Source organism: Heterostelium album (genome assembly GCF_000004825.1).
Source record: "Heterostelium album PN500 unplaced genomic scaffold PPL_scaffold11, whole genome shotgun sequence".
Taxonomy (NCBI): domain Eukaryota; phylum Evosea; class Eumycetozoa; order Acytosteliales; family Acytosteliaceae; genus Heterostelium; species Heterostelium album.
Window position 1 is genome coordinate 405,803 of NW_008805073.1, and position 17,144 is coordinate 422,946.

The 17,144-nt window shown below is 30.9% G+C and overlaps 6 protein-coding genes across 6 annotated transcripts; 2 read left to right on the plus strand and 4 right to left on the minus strand.

Moving 5' to 3' along the window:
* Window positions 1-3,579: 3,579 nt before the first annotated feature.
* gacO (RhoGAP domain-containing protein) lies at window positions 3,580-5,412 on the plus strand (the record flags this gene model as incomplete). The annotated part of the gene is made up of 1 exon (XM_020580347.1): window positions 3,580-5,412. One exon carries the CDS (start codon window positions 3,580-3,582, stop codon window positions 5,410-5,412), a length of 1,833 nt encoding a protein of 610 aa, XP_020428934.1.
* Window positions 5,413-5,890: 478 nt separating this feature from the next.
* On the minus strand, window positions 5,891-11,168 carry PPL_09555 (kin17-like protein; the record flags this gene model as incomplete). The annotated part of the gene is made up of 5 exons (XM_020580348.1): window positions 5,891-5,950; window positions 6,049-6,134; window positions 7,725-7,754; window positions 9,761-10,958; window positions 11,049-11,168. The coding sequence occupies 5 exons, from the start codon at window positions 11,166-11,168 to the stop codon at window positions 5,891-5,893; spliced, it is 1,494 nt and encodes a 497-aa protein (XP_020428935.1).
* Window positions 11,169-11,485: 317 nt separating this feature from the next.
* On the minus strand, window positions 11,486-12,936 carry PPL_09556 (uncharacterized protein; the record flags this gene model as incomplete). Its single annotated transcript, XM_020580349.1, has 2 exons — window positions 11,486-12,624; window positions 12,702-12,936. 2 exons carry the CDS (start codon window positions 12,934-12,936, stop codon window positions 11,486-11,488), a joined length of 1,374 nt encoding a protein of 457 aa, XP_020428936.1.
* Window positions 12,937-13,229: 293 nt separating this feature from the next.
* On the minus strand, window positions 13,230-13,769 carry PPL_09557 (uncharacterized protein; the record flags this gene model as incomplete). Its single annotated transcript, XM_020580350.1, has 1 exon — window positions 13,230-13,769. The coding sequence occupies one exon, from the start codon at window positions 13,767-13,769 to the stop codon at window positions 13,230-13,232; it is 540 nt and encodes a 179-aa protein (XP_020428937.1).
* A 672-nt stretch (window positions 13,770-14,441) lies between these two features.
* On the plus strand, window positions 14,442-15,030 carry PPL_09558 (uncharacterized protein; the record flags this gene model as incomplete). Its single annotated transcript, XM_020580351.1, has 2 exons — window positions 14,442-14,819; window positions 14,914-15,030. The coding sequence occupies 2 exons, from the start codon at window positions 14,442-14,444 to the stop codon at window positions 15,028-15,030; spliced, it is 495 nt and encodes a 164-aa protein (XP_020428938.1).
* A 281-nt stretch (window positions 15,031-15,311) lies between these two features.
* udkA (uridine kinase family protein) lies at window positions 15,312-17,035 on the minus strand (the record flags this gene model as incomplete). Its single annotated transcript, XM_020580352.1, has 5 exons — window positions 15,312-15,614; window positions 15,708-16,199; window positions 16,293-16,390; window positions 16,471-16,681; window positions 16,802-17,035. 5 exons carry the CDS (start codon window positions 17,033-17,035, stop codon window positions 15,312-15,314), a joined length of 1,338 nt encoding a protein of 445 aa, XP_020428939.1.
* Between the last annotated feature and the right edge of the window lie 109 nt (window positions 17,036-17,144).

The window sequence follows — 17,144 nt, forward strand, 5'->3', positions numbered from 1 at the left end:
GCTAACTAGTTATATTATTTCTTTCTATAAGGTGATATCATCCCATTGGTTTTATTTTTTTTTTTGTTTTGTAAACAACCTTTTTAACTAACAATAACAAAACAAACCAAACAAACAAAACTAAACTTTGAAAGTTAAACAACAACACAACACCACAACAGCATCTTTGCAAATAAGGTATTGATGAAACAAACCATCAAACTAACTTCCACTTCAGACTTTTTTTTTTTTTTGTTTGCAATGAAAAAAAAAACAATAAATATAGAAAAAATAATTAACGTTAACCTTTGTAATTACATTATTCATTAGGAGGATATTGAAGCTGTACAAAACCTTGCATAAATTAAAGATGAATTAAGTTTTTTTTATTCTTTTTTATTTGGTTGGTGCCTGTTTCTAAAATAAGGTTGGTTTTTTTTTTTTTTTTTTTTTACAAATTTTTACACTCGTCATCACGATCGAACCATCGAAACAACAAAATTGAATGTGATTCACATTCGTTTTGTAACCCACTTACACACATAACACCAGTATCAAAAACTCTGGATCGTCTATCTAGTGTTTTTGTTTTTTTTTTTAAGATTAATTTAATTTATTTTATTTTTATTTTATCTTTTTTTGTTATTTTTTTGTTTTTAATTTAGATCAATCGAGATTTGATAAAGGTCTACCCCAGAGTCAATCATGATCCTTTTTAATTTTACTAATACTATTAAGTGACAAAAATTTTAATAAACGTTGAAATTTTCTCATCATCTTTGGAGCAAGTGACGATAGTGTACTACCAACAGAAATACAATTAATTCAAATCATAGTCATCCTCCTAAATCCTCAATTAATTGTGTGTGTGTTGTTATTCTATTGGATTTCTTCATCCATCTTTTTTAGTTTCTATAAATATAATTCACAGTATTAATAATAATAAATATTAAAAAATCAATCTCACAATTAGAGTCGAACAACCCCTCAGTCAAGAAAGTAAAATCATTCAACAATCATCCAAACAATCGGTCAATCACTCTTACTTTGTAAATTTAACAAATACGAATCAAAAAAGAGATTATTTAGTTAGTTACTTCTTCAATCAACCAAACCCCCTCATTCAACATTACTATCTATCTGTAAATAAATAAGTAAATAAGTAATAATAATAATATAAAGTAAACTGTATATTATATATTTTAATTTAAAAGTTAATTAAACTAAAACCCAAAGGTAATTATTATTATATTTTAAATTTATATAAACAATAATAAATCTATCTATCTTAAAAAAAAGTGTTTTAAGAAAGATTGCAAAAATAGTAATAGTAACTTGTTTTGAACATTGTCAATGAAACCAAAATCATCAAAATCATTATCTGTTTTGTTTGTTTATAATAGCGATAAACTTCCCACCACTTTTCACCAACTCCATAATTTTATCCAATAACAACAACCATAAAATTTTAAAACCAATATTGGTTATTCTTTCTCTTTAAGAATTAAGAATGACAAAAATGAAATTAAGTTAAAATTATAACAACACCCCGCCAATTTATCAATTTTTTTAAATATTATTTGTATATATGTACATTCAACATCATCAATGATCATCAAATAACTGAAACTCCTTAAATATCATAAATCCCTCTAAATCTCAACATAAAGTGAATGAATGTTATTTGTTCACACTTGATACATTTATTTTAGTGGTATGTGTTGTTGTTGTTGTGATTTTAGACTTTAAAAAACACAAGCACAGCACATCCATTCATTATTTCATCCAAACCAACAATAACAACACCATTCAAAACAAAAACACTTAAAAAAAAAAAAAACAAAACAAATCACAATAACAACCATATATATTGAAACTCTTCAAATAATAATGATAATAGTTTCATATGTATGGTTACATTGATTGATATCAGTCCATAATTATTAATTAATGGTATAGTGAGTAACCAACCTACTTCCTATTTCATCAACAATAACAATTTGACACCAGCAACACAAACCAAACAAAATTGGAATTTGAAATTCATTCATATTCACAATAATAAAAAGAGTTACTTTAGCTTTTTGTTTTTTCTCTTTTACTCTTTTATACTATCAGTCATACAACATAAGAATAAGATAGAATCACCAGTGTACCCAAATATTTAACTTACTTCTTCTAATAATAATAATACAAAGTTACATATTTACAAGTAGTACTATTATTTTTATTCAAAAACAAAAGATAAAAATAAAATTCTAAAATCATTGAATAATAATACGAAAACAAAAATAAACAATTTAATCACTCTGTAATATTAGATTTATATTTCAACCATAAAAGTTGTTGTAATTGTTTAAATTCATAAATAAGCACAAACCAGTTCTCCAACAGAAATTTACAAATACTTGTTATTTACAAATAGGCTTCTGAAATTTTAAACCAAAAATTATTAAATCTTTTGGATAAAAGATCCAAATAGTTGAAATTTCAATAGGTACATATTGATATTAGGATCAATCAATAATTATCCAACGTTAATCATTATTATCATCATCATCACACTTATAAAATTATATCATTATATTCTAAACTCCAAAACACAAAGATCATAAATAAATAAAAATTGAACCCTATCATATCTCTATCAGCCGATTGTTAATAAAGTAATAGAGTGTAAATTATGAAATCAATCAATCAATCCACAATTAGCCAACAACAAAACATATACCGTTTTACACATCTTCAAAATTCAACTCATCCAATAAAAATAAGTGATGTATAAATTTCAACTCACACGCTCACACAACACATTCTCACTCACCAAACAATTGTCAGATTCGAATTAAGTGTGTTGTCGGTTGTTTTCTTTTTAGTATTGATATGTTATCTCATCTGGAAATCATAAATAAAAAATTTTCAACGTGAACAATAACTCACATTTCAAACACAAGCGTGAGTCACACCAATCAAAAGGAATTAACAATGATAAGGTTATTGTTTTTCCACTCTCCTTTTTGTCTCCAATTTTATCACCCATCTGTATAAATATAGATATATTCAATAACATTGATTTGATATTTTAGTATTACAATTTCGAAAAAAGCTTAGATTGTGATTCATATTGATAAGAATCATACTATTATTAACATCTCAATAATCATAAGCTTATCACCAACCCAAAAACAAACTAAAATCAATTGTAATTAAACAAAACACTCTGGAAAAGATGAAGTAGAGTAGTCTTCCTTTCTAATTTCCAATACATCCAAAACACAAACAATTTTAAATATGATATTAATATACAGTCTAATACATTAAAATATACAAATAACAAAATCCTATCTTTCTTTATTATAATTTAAATAATAATAACATCATTTGACAAACAACACTTCATTATTATAATATAATAACTTTTTTTTCCTTTATTTATTTAAAAATATATATATTAACTTAATTTATTAAAATTTATGTAGGAATAATTAAAAATAAAATAAAAATAATTAAATAGATTAAAAAAAAAAGAACTCCGATTATTTCAAATAATAGTAGTAGTAGTATAATAATAATATATAAAAAAAAATCAATAGTAAAATAATGACCGACATTGATTTTAAAACACAATTGGCAGATCGTTTGAAAAAAAGAACATCGGGTGAAAACTATGTCCAAACTACACCAACAAACACTACACCACAAAAACAGCAACCACCTCCACCCAACCCAAGAAATAGTGTAATCTCACCATCATTCCTTTCGCCACCACAATCACCAAGACAACCACCACCTATCAACATAAGCAGCGGCAGCAACAGTAACAATGGACCAGCCTCACCTCTATTAAAACCACCCATTCCAGACCGAAAGAATCTAACACAGAAATCCTCTTCACTTGGTGCGCTTCCAACTCCACCGAAAATCAATAGTTTTACTCCACCACCACCACCACCCTCTGCTGTCTCGATGAACAGTCTCGCAATGCCAGCGAACAATGCCCAACTGCCATTGCCACCTCCACCACCCTCCTATTTATCAACTCCACCACCTCCCATCGCACCAAGGGAGCCAGTCGCCAATCCACCTCCACCCTCGACATCGCCACAATATAAGAAATCACCTCCACAAATACGTCATCATATTAACCATCCACCACCTCCACCCATTCCAAATCAACCGCCACCACATTCGCCAAATTCGAACAACCAATTTGTATCAAAACCAGCACCATCCTCACCACACAACGCAAATCTCCCACCAACTCTTCCACCCATCACCATTTCCTCGCCAACAATGACACCGCCACCACCAATCAGCTCCAATGCACCATTCATGCCAAACAGACCAAGACAATCGGTACACCACGCACGTTCTTCATCGTTGGATCCAAAGATGATGGCACAAGTACAAAACATGAGCGCAAACAACAACAACAATTCACCGGGACATGCCAACTTTGCCAACCACGCTCCACAACCCCAAGCATCGATCCAAAAACGTATGAGCAGCGAACTCCAACAAAAGAGACTGAGCCAAGACGCACTCAAGCTCAACACAATGCTAAACAACAGATTATCAGGTGGTCTATCACCTCCCATTGTCAAGCCATTCTTCGATGACAAGGTTTTAAATAACAACACAAAGACAATCGAACTCAACAGTAAACGCGAACAAGAAGAATTGGAAAGAAAGGAACGCGAACAAAAGAAGAAGGAAAAGAAAGAACAAGAAAAGAAAGAAAAGAAAGAAAAGAAAGAACAAGAAAAGAAAGATAAAAAGGATAAAAAAGATAAGAAATCATCGTCATCATCATCATCAACTTCCGATTCACATAATAATAATAATAATCATTGTACAATTTTCAGTAACAGTTTAAGTCAAGTTATGGAAATTCAACGTGAAAGACTCTTGGAGTACAGCAATTTGAATATTCCAGTAATTTTGAAGATTTTGACAGAGAGTATCATTTCACTCGATGGATGTTCGACTGAAGGTATTTTCAGAGTGCCAGGTACAAGCTCTGAAGTAATGAGAATTCGTCAGAAAATCAACGAGTTGGATTTCAGCTTGGACACTAACGACGTACATGTGTTGGCAGGACTCCTCAAGCTCTGGCTGAGAGAATTGACCGACCCTATCATTCCAAGTGCACTCTACGACGACTGCATCAAATCGTGGAATTCAAAGAACGACAGTTTGAAACTTTTGAATTCCATTCCAACTCCCAACAAAGACGTTCTCTTCTTCATTTTGAACTTCTTGAAAACCGTTTCCGATCCGATCTATTTCAGTAAATCAAAGATGGATATCGATAATATTGCCATGGTATTCGCTCCTGGTCTTCTAAGATGTCCATCATCCGATCCAAACAGTCTCCTACTAAACTCACAATACGAAAAGGATTTCATCAAGAATTTGATTGAAATCGTTTAAAATCCAAATAAATTATTTTTATATAGCAAGAAACACAAAAAAAAAAACAATCAATCCAACCAAAGTCAAATCACAATTTGAAAAAAATAATTTTACTTCTTTGTCTAGTACCACTCTGTCTGTTTGTCTGTTTGTGCTTTAATTTTTAATTTAATCTACAAGGAATATAATAATTTATTTTTATTTTCATGGATTTCGAAACATATCTCGTCGGTAATTTGAACTTCCCGAGACCAAAAATACTCTGTTTGGACCTCCTTCCCAATAAACAAGCTCACCAGTTTCATAATGAGAGATAAAATATTTATATTCAATTCGCCCAGCTTGACCGAGAAGTACTTCTCCTTCCCAGGTATCTCCTTGAGAAAATTTCAGTGGGAATGCTCTTTGAGGGTCCCAATTGCCCAGTTGTTCGCAATTTCCAGTTACTCTAATTTGCTGTCCAAATGGAACGTGATATTTCAACCAAAATCTAACTTTAGGCAGTGCTGCCTGGCATTGCCTCAAATGACAACTCAGCGATGACCATTTCCCTATCCTATAAAAAACAATAATGATGATTTGGTTAGATTAGATTTATAATCATTATTAAAAATGGAAATGGAAATAGAAAAAGAAGTGATAATCATATCCAACATTATTATTATTATTATTATTATTATCGTCGTTTTCATACCATTGACATCCTTGTGCATGATGATCACATTTCACCATAAGATCTGCTAATATATTTAAAACTAAACAATTTGGTATCAGTTGTTTGTGTGTTACAGGTAGTCTATCTGTCGGGCATTGTCTTCTTGTATTCAACCAATTCTGAAGGCATGGATTACAAAATGTATGACCACAAGGCGTTACTATTGGATCTTCTATTACTCCTTTTCCTATTTGATTATTATTAAAGTCCAAGTTAATATATTGATGATTCTTTGATTATTATTTTTTGAATCGATTCAGTAATCCGCCGATTTGCCAAATAAACCAATCGTTCTGCAGAATCATGATTGAAGACCTACCAATTGGACAAATAAAATGTTGACTAACTTTATCCACAAATAAATCTTCTGATCGACACATCAAGAGATTAACTAAGTATTGTGATTAATAATAAGCACCAGTCAGTAAGTATGAAATGAATTGAATCTAACCTATATATTATTATCAAAGTGTTCACTATAGTACTTACAGAATATATATATATATATTTATATAAACAATATGTAAGATAATAATTTATAAATACAAAGAGAAAGATGTATATTAAATATACTACTAAATCAATATTTATAACTATCAATTAGTTTGAGTGAATGGTTCATATGTAACTTTTGATTTGACGTGTATAGAAGAACGACCTCTTTATCATATATTTCGTCTAAAAGAAAATAAAGATAGAATGCAAAGTTAGTTGACTGACTTGAAGTAGTTGTAGTATTATATATTATTAAAACAAAAGCTCTGCTGTTAGTGTAGAAAAGCGATGAAAAGCGTAGTGATTATTTATAAAGTTTTGTTAATGTTTAGATTATTAACTGATTTATGCGATCTGATTATATGTTGTAGCACTGCAAAAAAAAAGGTGTATACAATTCCAGAAGTAAATGCAGAGAGAAAAAAAAAGCAAAAATTAAACTAAAAAAACAAAATTAAAGTTCTCTTGTTTTGCATACGAATGTTTTGATTACTACAGCTGCTGCTACTGTTATGTTGTCGCCACTATATTATCAAGTGTTCTAGTTTGATGTTCTTTAGTTGTTTTATATTATATATTATTTTTTATGTTCAAATTATATGGTTATCAAGTAGAGTTGATTTGTTTTATTATTTTTATTGTTTTTGTTATGTTTTTTTTTTTTTTTTTTTTTTTTTGGTGTATGCCAGAGTAGAATGACTGACTGATTGACTGAATGAATGAGTGAGTGAGTGAGTGAAGAGGATAGTAGTAGAAATAGTAGTAGTGTAGTAGTAGTAGTAGACTTGATAAGTTGAACAATTTAATAATATTATTATTTGTTTATTTAATTTTTCATTACTATAAATGTAATAGTTACTATTTATTATTATTATTATTTTGAATGATTAACAGTATAGTATATTTTTTTTTCAACAACAACAAAAATATAATCATCAGACCAATATATTATATTATAGGTTTGATTGTTGATGTTTTTTGTTGTTAAATGATATTTGGTGTTGTTATTGTTGTTGTTGATGATGACCTTTTCTTTTTCTTTTTTTTTCTTTTTTTTAATGTTTTTGTTGTTTAATTATAGCAAATGAATATAGTTCATTCAGTGGATGGATGCATTTACTTAGCTTACCCCTTTTGTTATAAGCTAAAACTATAGTTATACTTATAGGAGTGTTGCTGCTGAGTGACTGAGTGACTACCACACTGTGGTCTAGAATGAGTGAGTTGTGTCAAGATGAAAGATAATGTGTTGATGGTATTGGAAGGAAAGGAAGAGTGGTGTGTTAGTGTGTGTGTGTGTTAGTGTGTTAGTGTGTGTGTCAGTGGTGTGAGTGTGAGCTCATTATCCTATACAATATTTAAATTGTACGTCGAAATACAATTTAATTCACCACTAGATTTCTGTATTCTTCTATATATTAATTTGATTGTTTTGACTATTACACAACTATTACTGCTAATGTTAATGTTTATGTTTTCGAACTTTTGCTATACTGTCTAATACTATATATATATTTTTAAAAACTATAGACCAGTTTAAAATCTTTAAATAAGTGTGAGTGAGTGAGTGAGTGAGTGAATGAAGGATTTTTATTACAATTCTTTTTAAATGAAATAATGTTATAACTATATATATTGTGTGTGTGTGTGGGTGTGTGAGTGTGTGGTGCTTTAAATAAATATTAAAATGATTGTGTGTGGTTAATGACATTAACTCAACTAATAAAGTCTGCAGACCAGAGGTTTTTTTTTTTAGATTTGTTCGCTTTTTTTTTGGTTTTTTTTTGCCTAGATTTGATAAATTTATTATTTCTTTTTATGTGCAGTTATTTTGTTGATTAAGATTTATCAGTGCTTTTCCTATTCTTTCTGTTTTTGTTTATTTTGATAAAATATTGATCGAAGAAATCTAAATAAGTCTAAATCTTAGATCTAATAAATGCAGAATTAAATAGATATATTATAATAGAACTCTTTAAATAATATATGAGATAATGTTAATAACGGAAAAAGGAGTAGAGCAGAAGGGATTGATAGTTTCAATTCTTGTTTTTCTTCTCAATTAATTATTGATTTTTAATAATATTATTAAATATGTGTGTTTTTTGTTTGGGATTCAATCATTTCCAAGATAAAGGTATATTAATATCAATCATTTAATAAACTATGATGATGAAAAAAAAACAAAAGAGTGTGTGCCTTGCTATTTATATATCCTTAGTATTAAAAAAAAAAAAAAAGTGTTGTGTTTATTTTATTGATGTGTTTGATTGGTGTGGTATAGTCAAGATTGGTTGGTTGGGCAAAGGTGAGAGATATCAAGTGGAGTCGAAAGTAATTAAGAGCTCTCCTTTGCACCAAAAAAGATACAAAAGTTGGTTGTGATCTTTGTGGGTGTTTATTTTTTTTGATTTTTTTTAATTAATTTATTGTTTGCCAATATGTTGTTGATGAAATGCAAAGAATAAAAAAAAGGGTTTAAAAATTGTTGATGATGTTGACTGTTGACACATTAACAATGATTTTTAAAGTCATTTCATTCATAAGTGTATAAACTACCCAACATTAAAAGGGTTTGATCTGGGTGCCTTTATGATTGAGCTATTCTAATCAATCCACACTTTTTATTAAAGTAAAAAAAAAAAAAAAAAAAAAAAAAAGATATTAAGTTTGGTTTGTTACTGTTGATGATGGTGATGTTCAAGGACCATTCATTGATTTACTCTTACTTTATTCCACCACAGAGAAATGAGTAGCTAACTGTGATGATGATGATGATTATAATTATAATTATTATTATATAATGCGGTGTGTTCGTGTGTGTGTGTGTGCCCACTAATATAATATTATTGGTGTTGGGTGGTATTGTAGAATCTTCCAATTATGGTCAGAATCAGAGTTCACTAACTCTTGCATGCCACTAGTGGTTGCCACACCACACTTTCCACAATTAATAAAAAAGCGGAAACGAAACTAAACAAAGAGCATCCATATAGTTGCATTACCACCCATTATCGAGTTCTAACTACTACTTTGGTTATTCTATTGTTGCTTATGTTGTTTTTGTTGTTTTGTTTTTGTTATTGTTATTATTATGATTGTTGTTGTTGATTGTAAACTGAACATAAATTTGTTATAACTAATGATTGTATTTACAAAAATCTTCATATGGAATATCTGTAATTGTGATAATCTGTTGTTGTTGTTGGTGTTGTCGTGTGTTGTTATTATTTGATGTTGTATTTAATTGAACGGTTCCACAAAACTTATCAATGTTGATCTCTAATAATGTTGCTACTCTTCCTCTGTATCTTCCACGAAGTATCAAAACAGGATTGGAGATGGCAGGTACCACTGTTTCCAAGAAAGACTGATCGATCTTCAGTACGGTGTTATCTTCGAGTGTCTTTACCTTTGCCACGTACTCAGAGTCTAACTCTTCGATCAACGCTTTCTGTTTGTAGAATTTACCATTGCCAATACTCTTCTCCATGATCTTTACAACTATATTTCTTGCAATCCAACTCTCCACCTTATCAGTCTCATGCTTTACAATCAATTCTTTCGGTTTCTTCTCTGCCTGTTGTTTCATATTCATCTCCATAATCTCATCCAATGCTGAATGTTTCTTATTAATACTACTACTACTACTATTTCCAACAATTGGTTGTTGTTGTAGTTTTTGTTGTTCTGTATTGTTTGTTGTAGTAGTAGTAGTAGTAGTCGTCGTAGTTGTAGTTGTTGCTATTGATTGATTAAACAATGAAGTTGATAGTAAAATAGGTGTTGTTAACTTTGTTTCTATTGGTTTCACTTGTAGTACTAGTTTGGTGTCTGTCGGTGTCATTTCTGTTGGTTTTACAGTTGAATCGATAATAGCTTGTTGTTCACCTGTTGTTGTTGTTTTTGTGTTTGATGCAGCTGCAGCTGCTATGATATTCATTTGTTTCAATCTTTTTTCAATGTCTAAACGATGTCTTTCTTCCTCTGTCAGTTCATTTCGCTCTTTCTTTGCTTCACGTTCCTTTCTCGCCACTGCTTCAGGGTCGCGATTGATATAAGTGATAAACCAACCTTTTGGTGTGTCCTCGACGATACATTTACTCTCTCTACCTAGATACTTGACAAACTCTGACAAACTCGACCACGTAGTAGAGTTCATGTGTATGTGACTACGGTCTTTGATGAACTCATTGTACACCTGATTCGCCGATACCTTTCCAGTTGGATAACGTCTAGATAGTAACTTTAGGAAATCAGCTTCGAATTCTTTCGAAAAGTTATCGACAAACATCGAGGTATTCGCAGATACAATTTCCATTTGTCTTAGATGACCTTCTGATGATTGATGACACTATATACATATTCGATAAAAATAATATTATTATTAAAAAGTTGATACTTATTTATTTAGTTTGTTTATTGTTAACATTTTATTACATACTTTAAAACCATTTTCATCTCTACATTGTTTCTGACAGAATTGACAATACCATCTTAATCTCTGTAAACCTTTTGCCTTTATCATCTTGGCAATTGCTTTAGGTGTCATATCTTTACCCATTTTCTATATCTTTAGCTTAATCTAAAATATAAATATATATGTCTATCTGTATTTATATATATATCTTTATGAATATAAATAAATAAAAAAAATGATAGTTTACTTTTGACACAATAAATAATTCTTTCGCTCTTTGTTGAAATTTCATAAAAAAAAAAAAAAAAAAAGGGGTTTAAAAATAGAAACAGAGTAGTAGATTATTAGGTTAACTACTGATAATTAATTAATGAATTAACTGATAGCAGTAGGGTTTGAACACTTTGGATCAATTTTATTTATATTTAAAAATACAAGAACTATTTATAATTATAATACTCTCATCTCATCCAAGCTCTAATTAATTTATGATTTGTAAATTGATTGGTTTCAAGTAGTTTTTGGTGGGGAACTAAGTAGCCTTCTACCATTTTGTTGAGAACTAGCGTTGTTTCATTGTCAAGTCTTCGAATGGTGTAGGTGGATTCTGTGTCGGTGATTGTAATGACCGACAGGTTTTTCTGTCTGAGGTATAACTGAATAAACTGTTCGTTTCTAAACTCATTATCGAATACAAAGTGGATAGTCTTGATTTGTGGTGGTGGTGGCTTGAATGTTTCGGGATTCTCTTTAATATCGTCGGTCATTTCTATATATTGCAAGGTGTCGAGTGATGCTGGCACCTTCCCCAGTGCCACTCCAGGTTTGTACAGTTTCACCAGAGTCTTTAGATTGGGTGGAAGAAATTCCGGTAGAACGTTGGCCTTTGAAATCTTGAGTTTGGTAATAGTGTCGGGAAGTTCAGAGTTTCTCTGATGTTGAAAGTTTCCACCAACGACCAATGTTTTCAATGCCGGTGGAAAGATTGATTTAACCAATGGAATGTTATAGCTTTCACCCAAACTAAGAAATTCAACAGTGTCTGGAATCGATCCAATCTGAAGTGCTTTGCGTCCAGAGAGTTTCAGCTTTCTAATTCCGCGAGGAATAGCGCCAGGTGTGAGTGGACAAAGTGGATGAATTTGCAGCTTAACAATAGTATTGGGAATATCGCCAGGTTCCAAAGGGAATCTGTACTCTCCTAGAATTGTCAATCGTCTGAGTGTTGGTGGTAACATTCCCGGTTTGAGAGGTATTGGTATGCCATCGACGAAGCACAACTCGACCAGCGAAGTCGGTAGAGTCTCCAAGGAGAATGGAATATAACTGATCAACAATGTTTCTATTGAATTTGGAAGTGTATAGTTTTGTAAAGGTTGTTTATAGCACATAGAGATCATCAGTGTTTTCAGCCTTGGAGGTAAGCTATTCGGTTCCAAAGGTTTATTGAATTTGTAGCCAAGATTCAGAGTGTCGACACTCTCTGGTATGGAATGAGGTTCAATCACCGAATCAAAAAATGGTTGAAAAGAAAGGTTTGTAGTGCCATCTGGTATCGATCCAACTTTGCAAATTTGATTTTCTTCAAAACGAAATAAATCTAAAAAGTAATGATTATTTAATGGTTTAGTTAAATAGATAATGAGAAATTCAAAATCTATGAACGTTTTTACTTACTAGTAATAGGTATTTGACCAAATTGATTTCTAATTATATTTCTAAATGAAGGTAGCACATATTTTTCATCTATAATATAAGGATCCAATGTTTCACCTAATTTAAACTGTATAAACTTGTCTCTATCTTGAAATAATGATTTACAAATCAAACTTAAACAAATCCTATCGATATTATCTAAATAACTAATTATATGTTTAAGTATTACATGTGAAAATTTATCTAAATTTATCATTATATATAACTGTTTAGAGTATAAATAAATAAATAAATAAAACAAACAAAATTATGATTATATTGTTTTTCAAAGATGATGTTAAACCCAATGTAAAACTTTTATCAGGTGTGGTTAAGATTGAATTGTTTGAGTCAATTGATGATCAGAAAAACGAAAAAAAAAACAATTTAAAATTAAAAAATAGATTCGAGTTTATAATATTTAAATGTTAAAGACAACAGAAAATGATTGATTACAATAAATTTATTATTAAATTAAAGATTATTAGTTTTTAGTTTAAGTTTGTTTGTTTAGTTGTTTGATGGCCAGCTTGGACAATCGCTTGGGATATCAAAGACTGAGTCGCTGACAATGTAGTTCAAAGTGTTGTAGTAGGTGAACTGCATGTAGGAGTAGACATAGTTGAATAAAACTGGAAGACAATTCTCATCGGTGGAGACAGAGATTCCGTTTTGGCTGTTGCCAAAGTGTTGGAGGTTACCTTGCTTTCCGATGTATGGCAATCCGTAGCTCTCTCCAAAGCATTGGTCGTTCCAGTAGTCTGGTCCGGTGATGTAACATCCTTGTACAGAGTCTACGACCCACTCTTTACCGGTACCGTTACCTTGGAAGAAGGTGTACGATGTCTGGTTGAAGCTCTCTGAGATAATATCGATTCTGACACGTTTACCGATCGAGTCGTAATAGACGTTTTTGTATTGGACATGGCCGTCTCCAATAACACCAGCGGCTTGACCTTGCCATTGAGGTGGTACACAACAATCGTAAGCATAGCTCACAGATAACATAAAACACAAAGCAAATGCTACATATATTACTGATTTATACATCTTATACTAGTATATTATAAATAAATAAATAAAATATTATTTCTATTTCGATGATTTGGAAAAATGAAAAAAAAAAAACTGGCAATTTAAAAATGATTTGGGGATGATTGAAGAATGAAATGCTCTGAAAAGACTACACTCCTAAATAAACAAAAAAAAAAAACAAAAAAGATCTGGTAAAGTTTGATCTTTCCTGTTCAAAAATAGGTAAAATTAGATTGGTTGTATAAATGATTTGTAGAACAAAAGAATTATCAAAAGAATATTCAAAAAATGTTGAAAAATACTATGGTTTTTGAAATAGAATGAATATTCTTAAAGATTTTTAATTATTAAAAAAATTGGAACTAAGATTTTTATAAAATATCCATTGAATTTTCGTGAGCAATTTTGATCTTTGCCCCCTTTTAGCTAAAAATTTGATGAAAAATCAATCACCGGATAGCCTACAATCATATCAATAATTTCTTGAAATTTTTTGTAAAACATAAAAAAAAACCAGTTGTCAAATCAAATCTGTTTTATGCAAAATAATCAAATCTAACTATTTGGCCACTTTGTTTCGTTGCATTGATTTCATACATCATCAAAATCAATCTTTCATTTTCCATTTTCATTTCATTCAACTTCTTCAATTTTATTTATATTATATTTATCTTAAAACAAATTATGATGAGATCATCAATCATTGCCATCTCTTTATTATTAATCGTGACAATTGCAAAGATCAATGGTCATCTTTGTATTTTAGATCCACCACAAAGAGGAGCTAAACTTCCATCACCATTGTACGCTGGTGACAACAATTGTTACAAGATCGCATCAAACTGTGGTGGTGTAGCTGCCGGTAGTCCAGTTGCTTCATACCGTGCTGGTTCCTATCAAACCATCACTTTCCAACAAAACTATAACCATTGGTTCCCAAGTAACATTGGATACATGGATGTTGCCATTTCCTACGCAGGTGACAACGGTCAATACCAAACTTTGTACAGCATGCAAGATTTCAACGCTTGGGATATGGTTTCTCAAACAAACCTTTCAGTTCCAGTAAATATCACAAACCTATAGATCAGAATTGTCATAATAATAATATACAAAACTCTAACAATCAACGATTCGTTTTTTTCAAACTTCACTATAGGTTACATTCCCAAAGACCAAATGTACAAGCTGTGTATTAAGAGTCAGATACATTTCCAACAACTCTGGTGAACCAAACCCAGATTTCTACCAATGCTCTGATATTACATTACATTAAATTAATTACATTGTTAATAAATTAATTTCAAAAAGAATATTTAACAAATCAATAAAAAAAAAGAAGAGATTTTTTTTTTTTGTAATATGTATTTCGTTTCCTGGAGTTTGCAATCGATTAGACCAGTTTTTAAAAAAAAAGATCTGGTATACCAGTTTAATTAATTTTTATTTATAAATACTAATGTTTAATATTAGTTTTTCGCAGTTTTCTTTGTTTGTTTGTTTTTAGGTTGTATTGATATATATTTTTTGTTTATATATTATTAATTTTTTCGTTATTTATTTGAGTGAAGTTCCAAAATAACGGTCAGAATAATTACCTACACCTGGTAAGATGAAACCTTTCTCTGACAATCCATCGTCCAAAGCACCAGTGACAATCTTTAACTCTGGGAAACAATAGCTGAGTGTAAGAGCACCCTTTAGTGAGGAAACGACAGTAACAAAAATAATCTTATTCTCTGGAACACCGTGATCCAAGAGAATTCTAATGGCCATTTGCGACGATGCACCAGATGCAATGGTTGGATCCAACACCAATACATGTGAATCTGTTAAATCTGGTAATCTTTCATAGAACAACTAAATACATAAATAATGAATTAATTAATTATGCTGCTGTTTGAACATTTCCAATTATTATTATTATTATTATTTAGATTTAAATTTACTTACATGTGGTTGTTTGTTTTCATCTGATTGAATTAATACTTTTCCAGTTTTGATACCCTTGCAGATCGATCTTAATGGTTGTTCCATGCAACTTCCAGCACGGAGTACACTGAGTGCGCATAGATTGTAGTCGGGTTCGACACCTTTATATTCGGTTCCTACTGGTGTGACCACGGTCTTCTCCTTGAATGGCAAATGAGTGAGTGCCTCTTCGATGATCATATTGACCAAACGATCAGAGTAGAAAACAAAGTTACCGACATCGGTATTCTTGTTTCTCAAGATCGAGAGTAATGCACGAACCTGGTTGGTAGGTGGCAAGATATGAATATTCTTTGGCAAATTGTCTTTGGTAACACCCTCGACAATATTGATTGGCTTTTGTGGAGTGTAACCTCTGTCTTTCAATTTCAATCTAATATGTTGAGTCAACAAATCGATGGCAACAATATTATCTGAACCTCTTGGAATAATAACATCTGCATGTTTCTTGGTCTGCCATATTGAAATAAACAAAACAAACAAAAAATTAACTATTTATATTCTCTAGAGAAATCTATTCCAAACATAACATTTAATTTTACTTACTGGTAAAATATAATCATCAAATGAAGGTTTAACAAATTTAGTATATTGTAAAATGACACTGTCTACTGTTCTTCCACGTTCAGCAATATCTCTTCTCACTTTTGAAATAATAAAGAAGAAACAAAAAAAAATAAAGTTAATACGTTTCTCTGGAAAAAAAAAACAATTTTATATTTACATCTTCTTGCTAAACGAACATCATCATCGGTATCGATAAAGATTTTGATGTCCATAAGATCTCTTAGTTCCTTGGAGTAGAGTGTGAGGATACCTTCGAGAATGATGACATCAGCACCGTAGACAGTCTCCTGACGTTGCAGACGACTGTGAGTCTTGAAGTCATAGATTGGAATATGTACACGCTTGCCTTGACGCATGTCAGAGATGGTCTTTACCATCAGGTCGTAGTCAAAGGCATTGGGGTGATCAAAGTTGTAGCCGGAGGGATCGACATCCTTTCCGATGGGCTTGTAGAACGAGTCCATCGAGAGCAGCACCACCCAACGTACATTGAGTGACTCGATGACACGGTGACACACACTGGTCTTACCGGAGGCACTACCACCACAAACACCGATCACCAATGGACATCTTGGCTTACCGGTGGTATCGTACCAAGGTGGTCTACCGAGTGTATATGTTTTCTTGCTATTGCTACTCTCAATGATTTGAACATCATTGTTTGGTTGTTGTTGATTCAATTCATTATTATTATTACTAACACTATTACTACTGCTAGACATTTTCTATTATAATATTATTTTCTTCTTTTTTTTTTTGATTGAAAAAGAATGTATAATTTTTCGTTAACACTCAATTCATCATCAATTCAATCTTAATTTTTTATTTTTA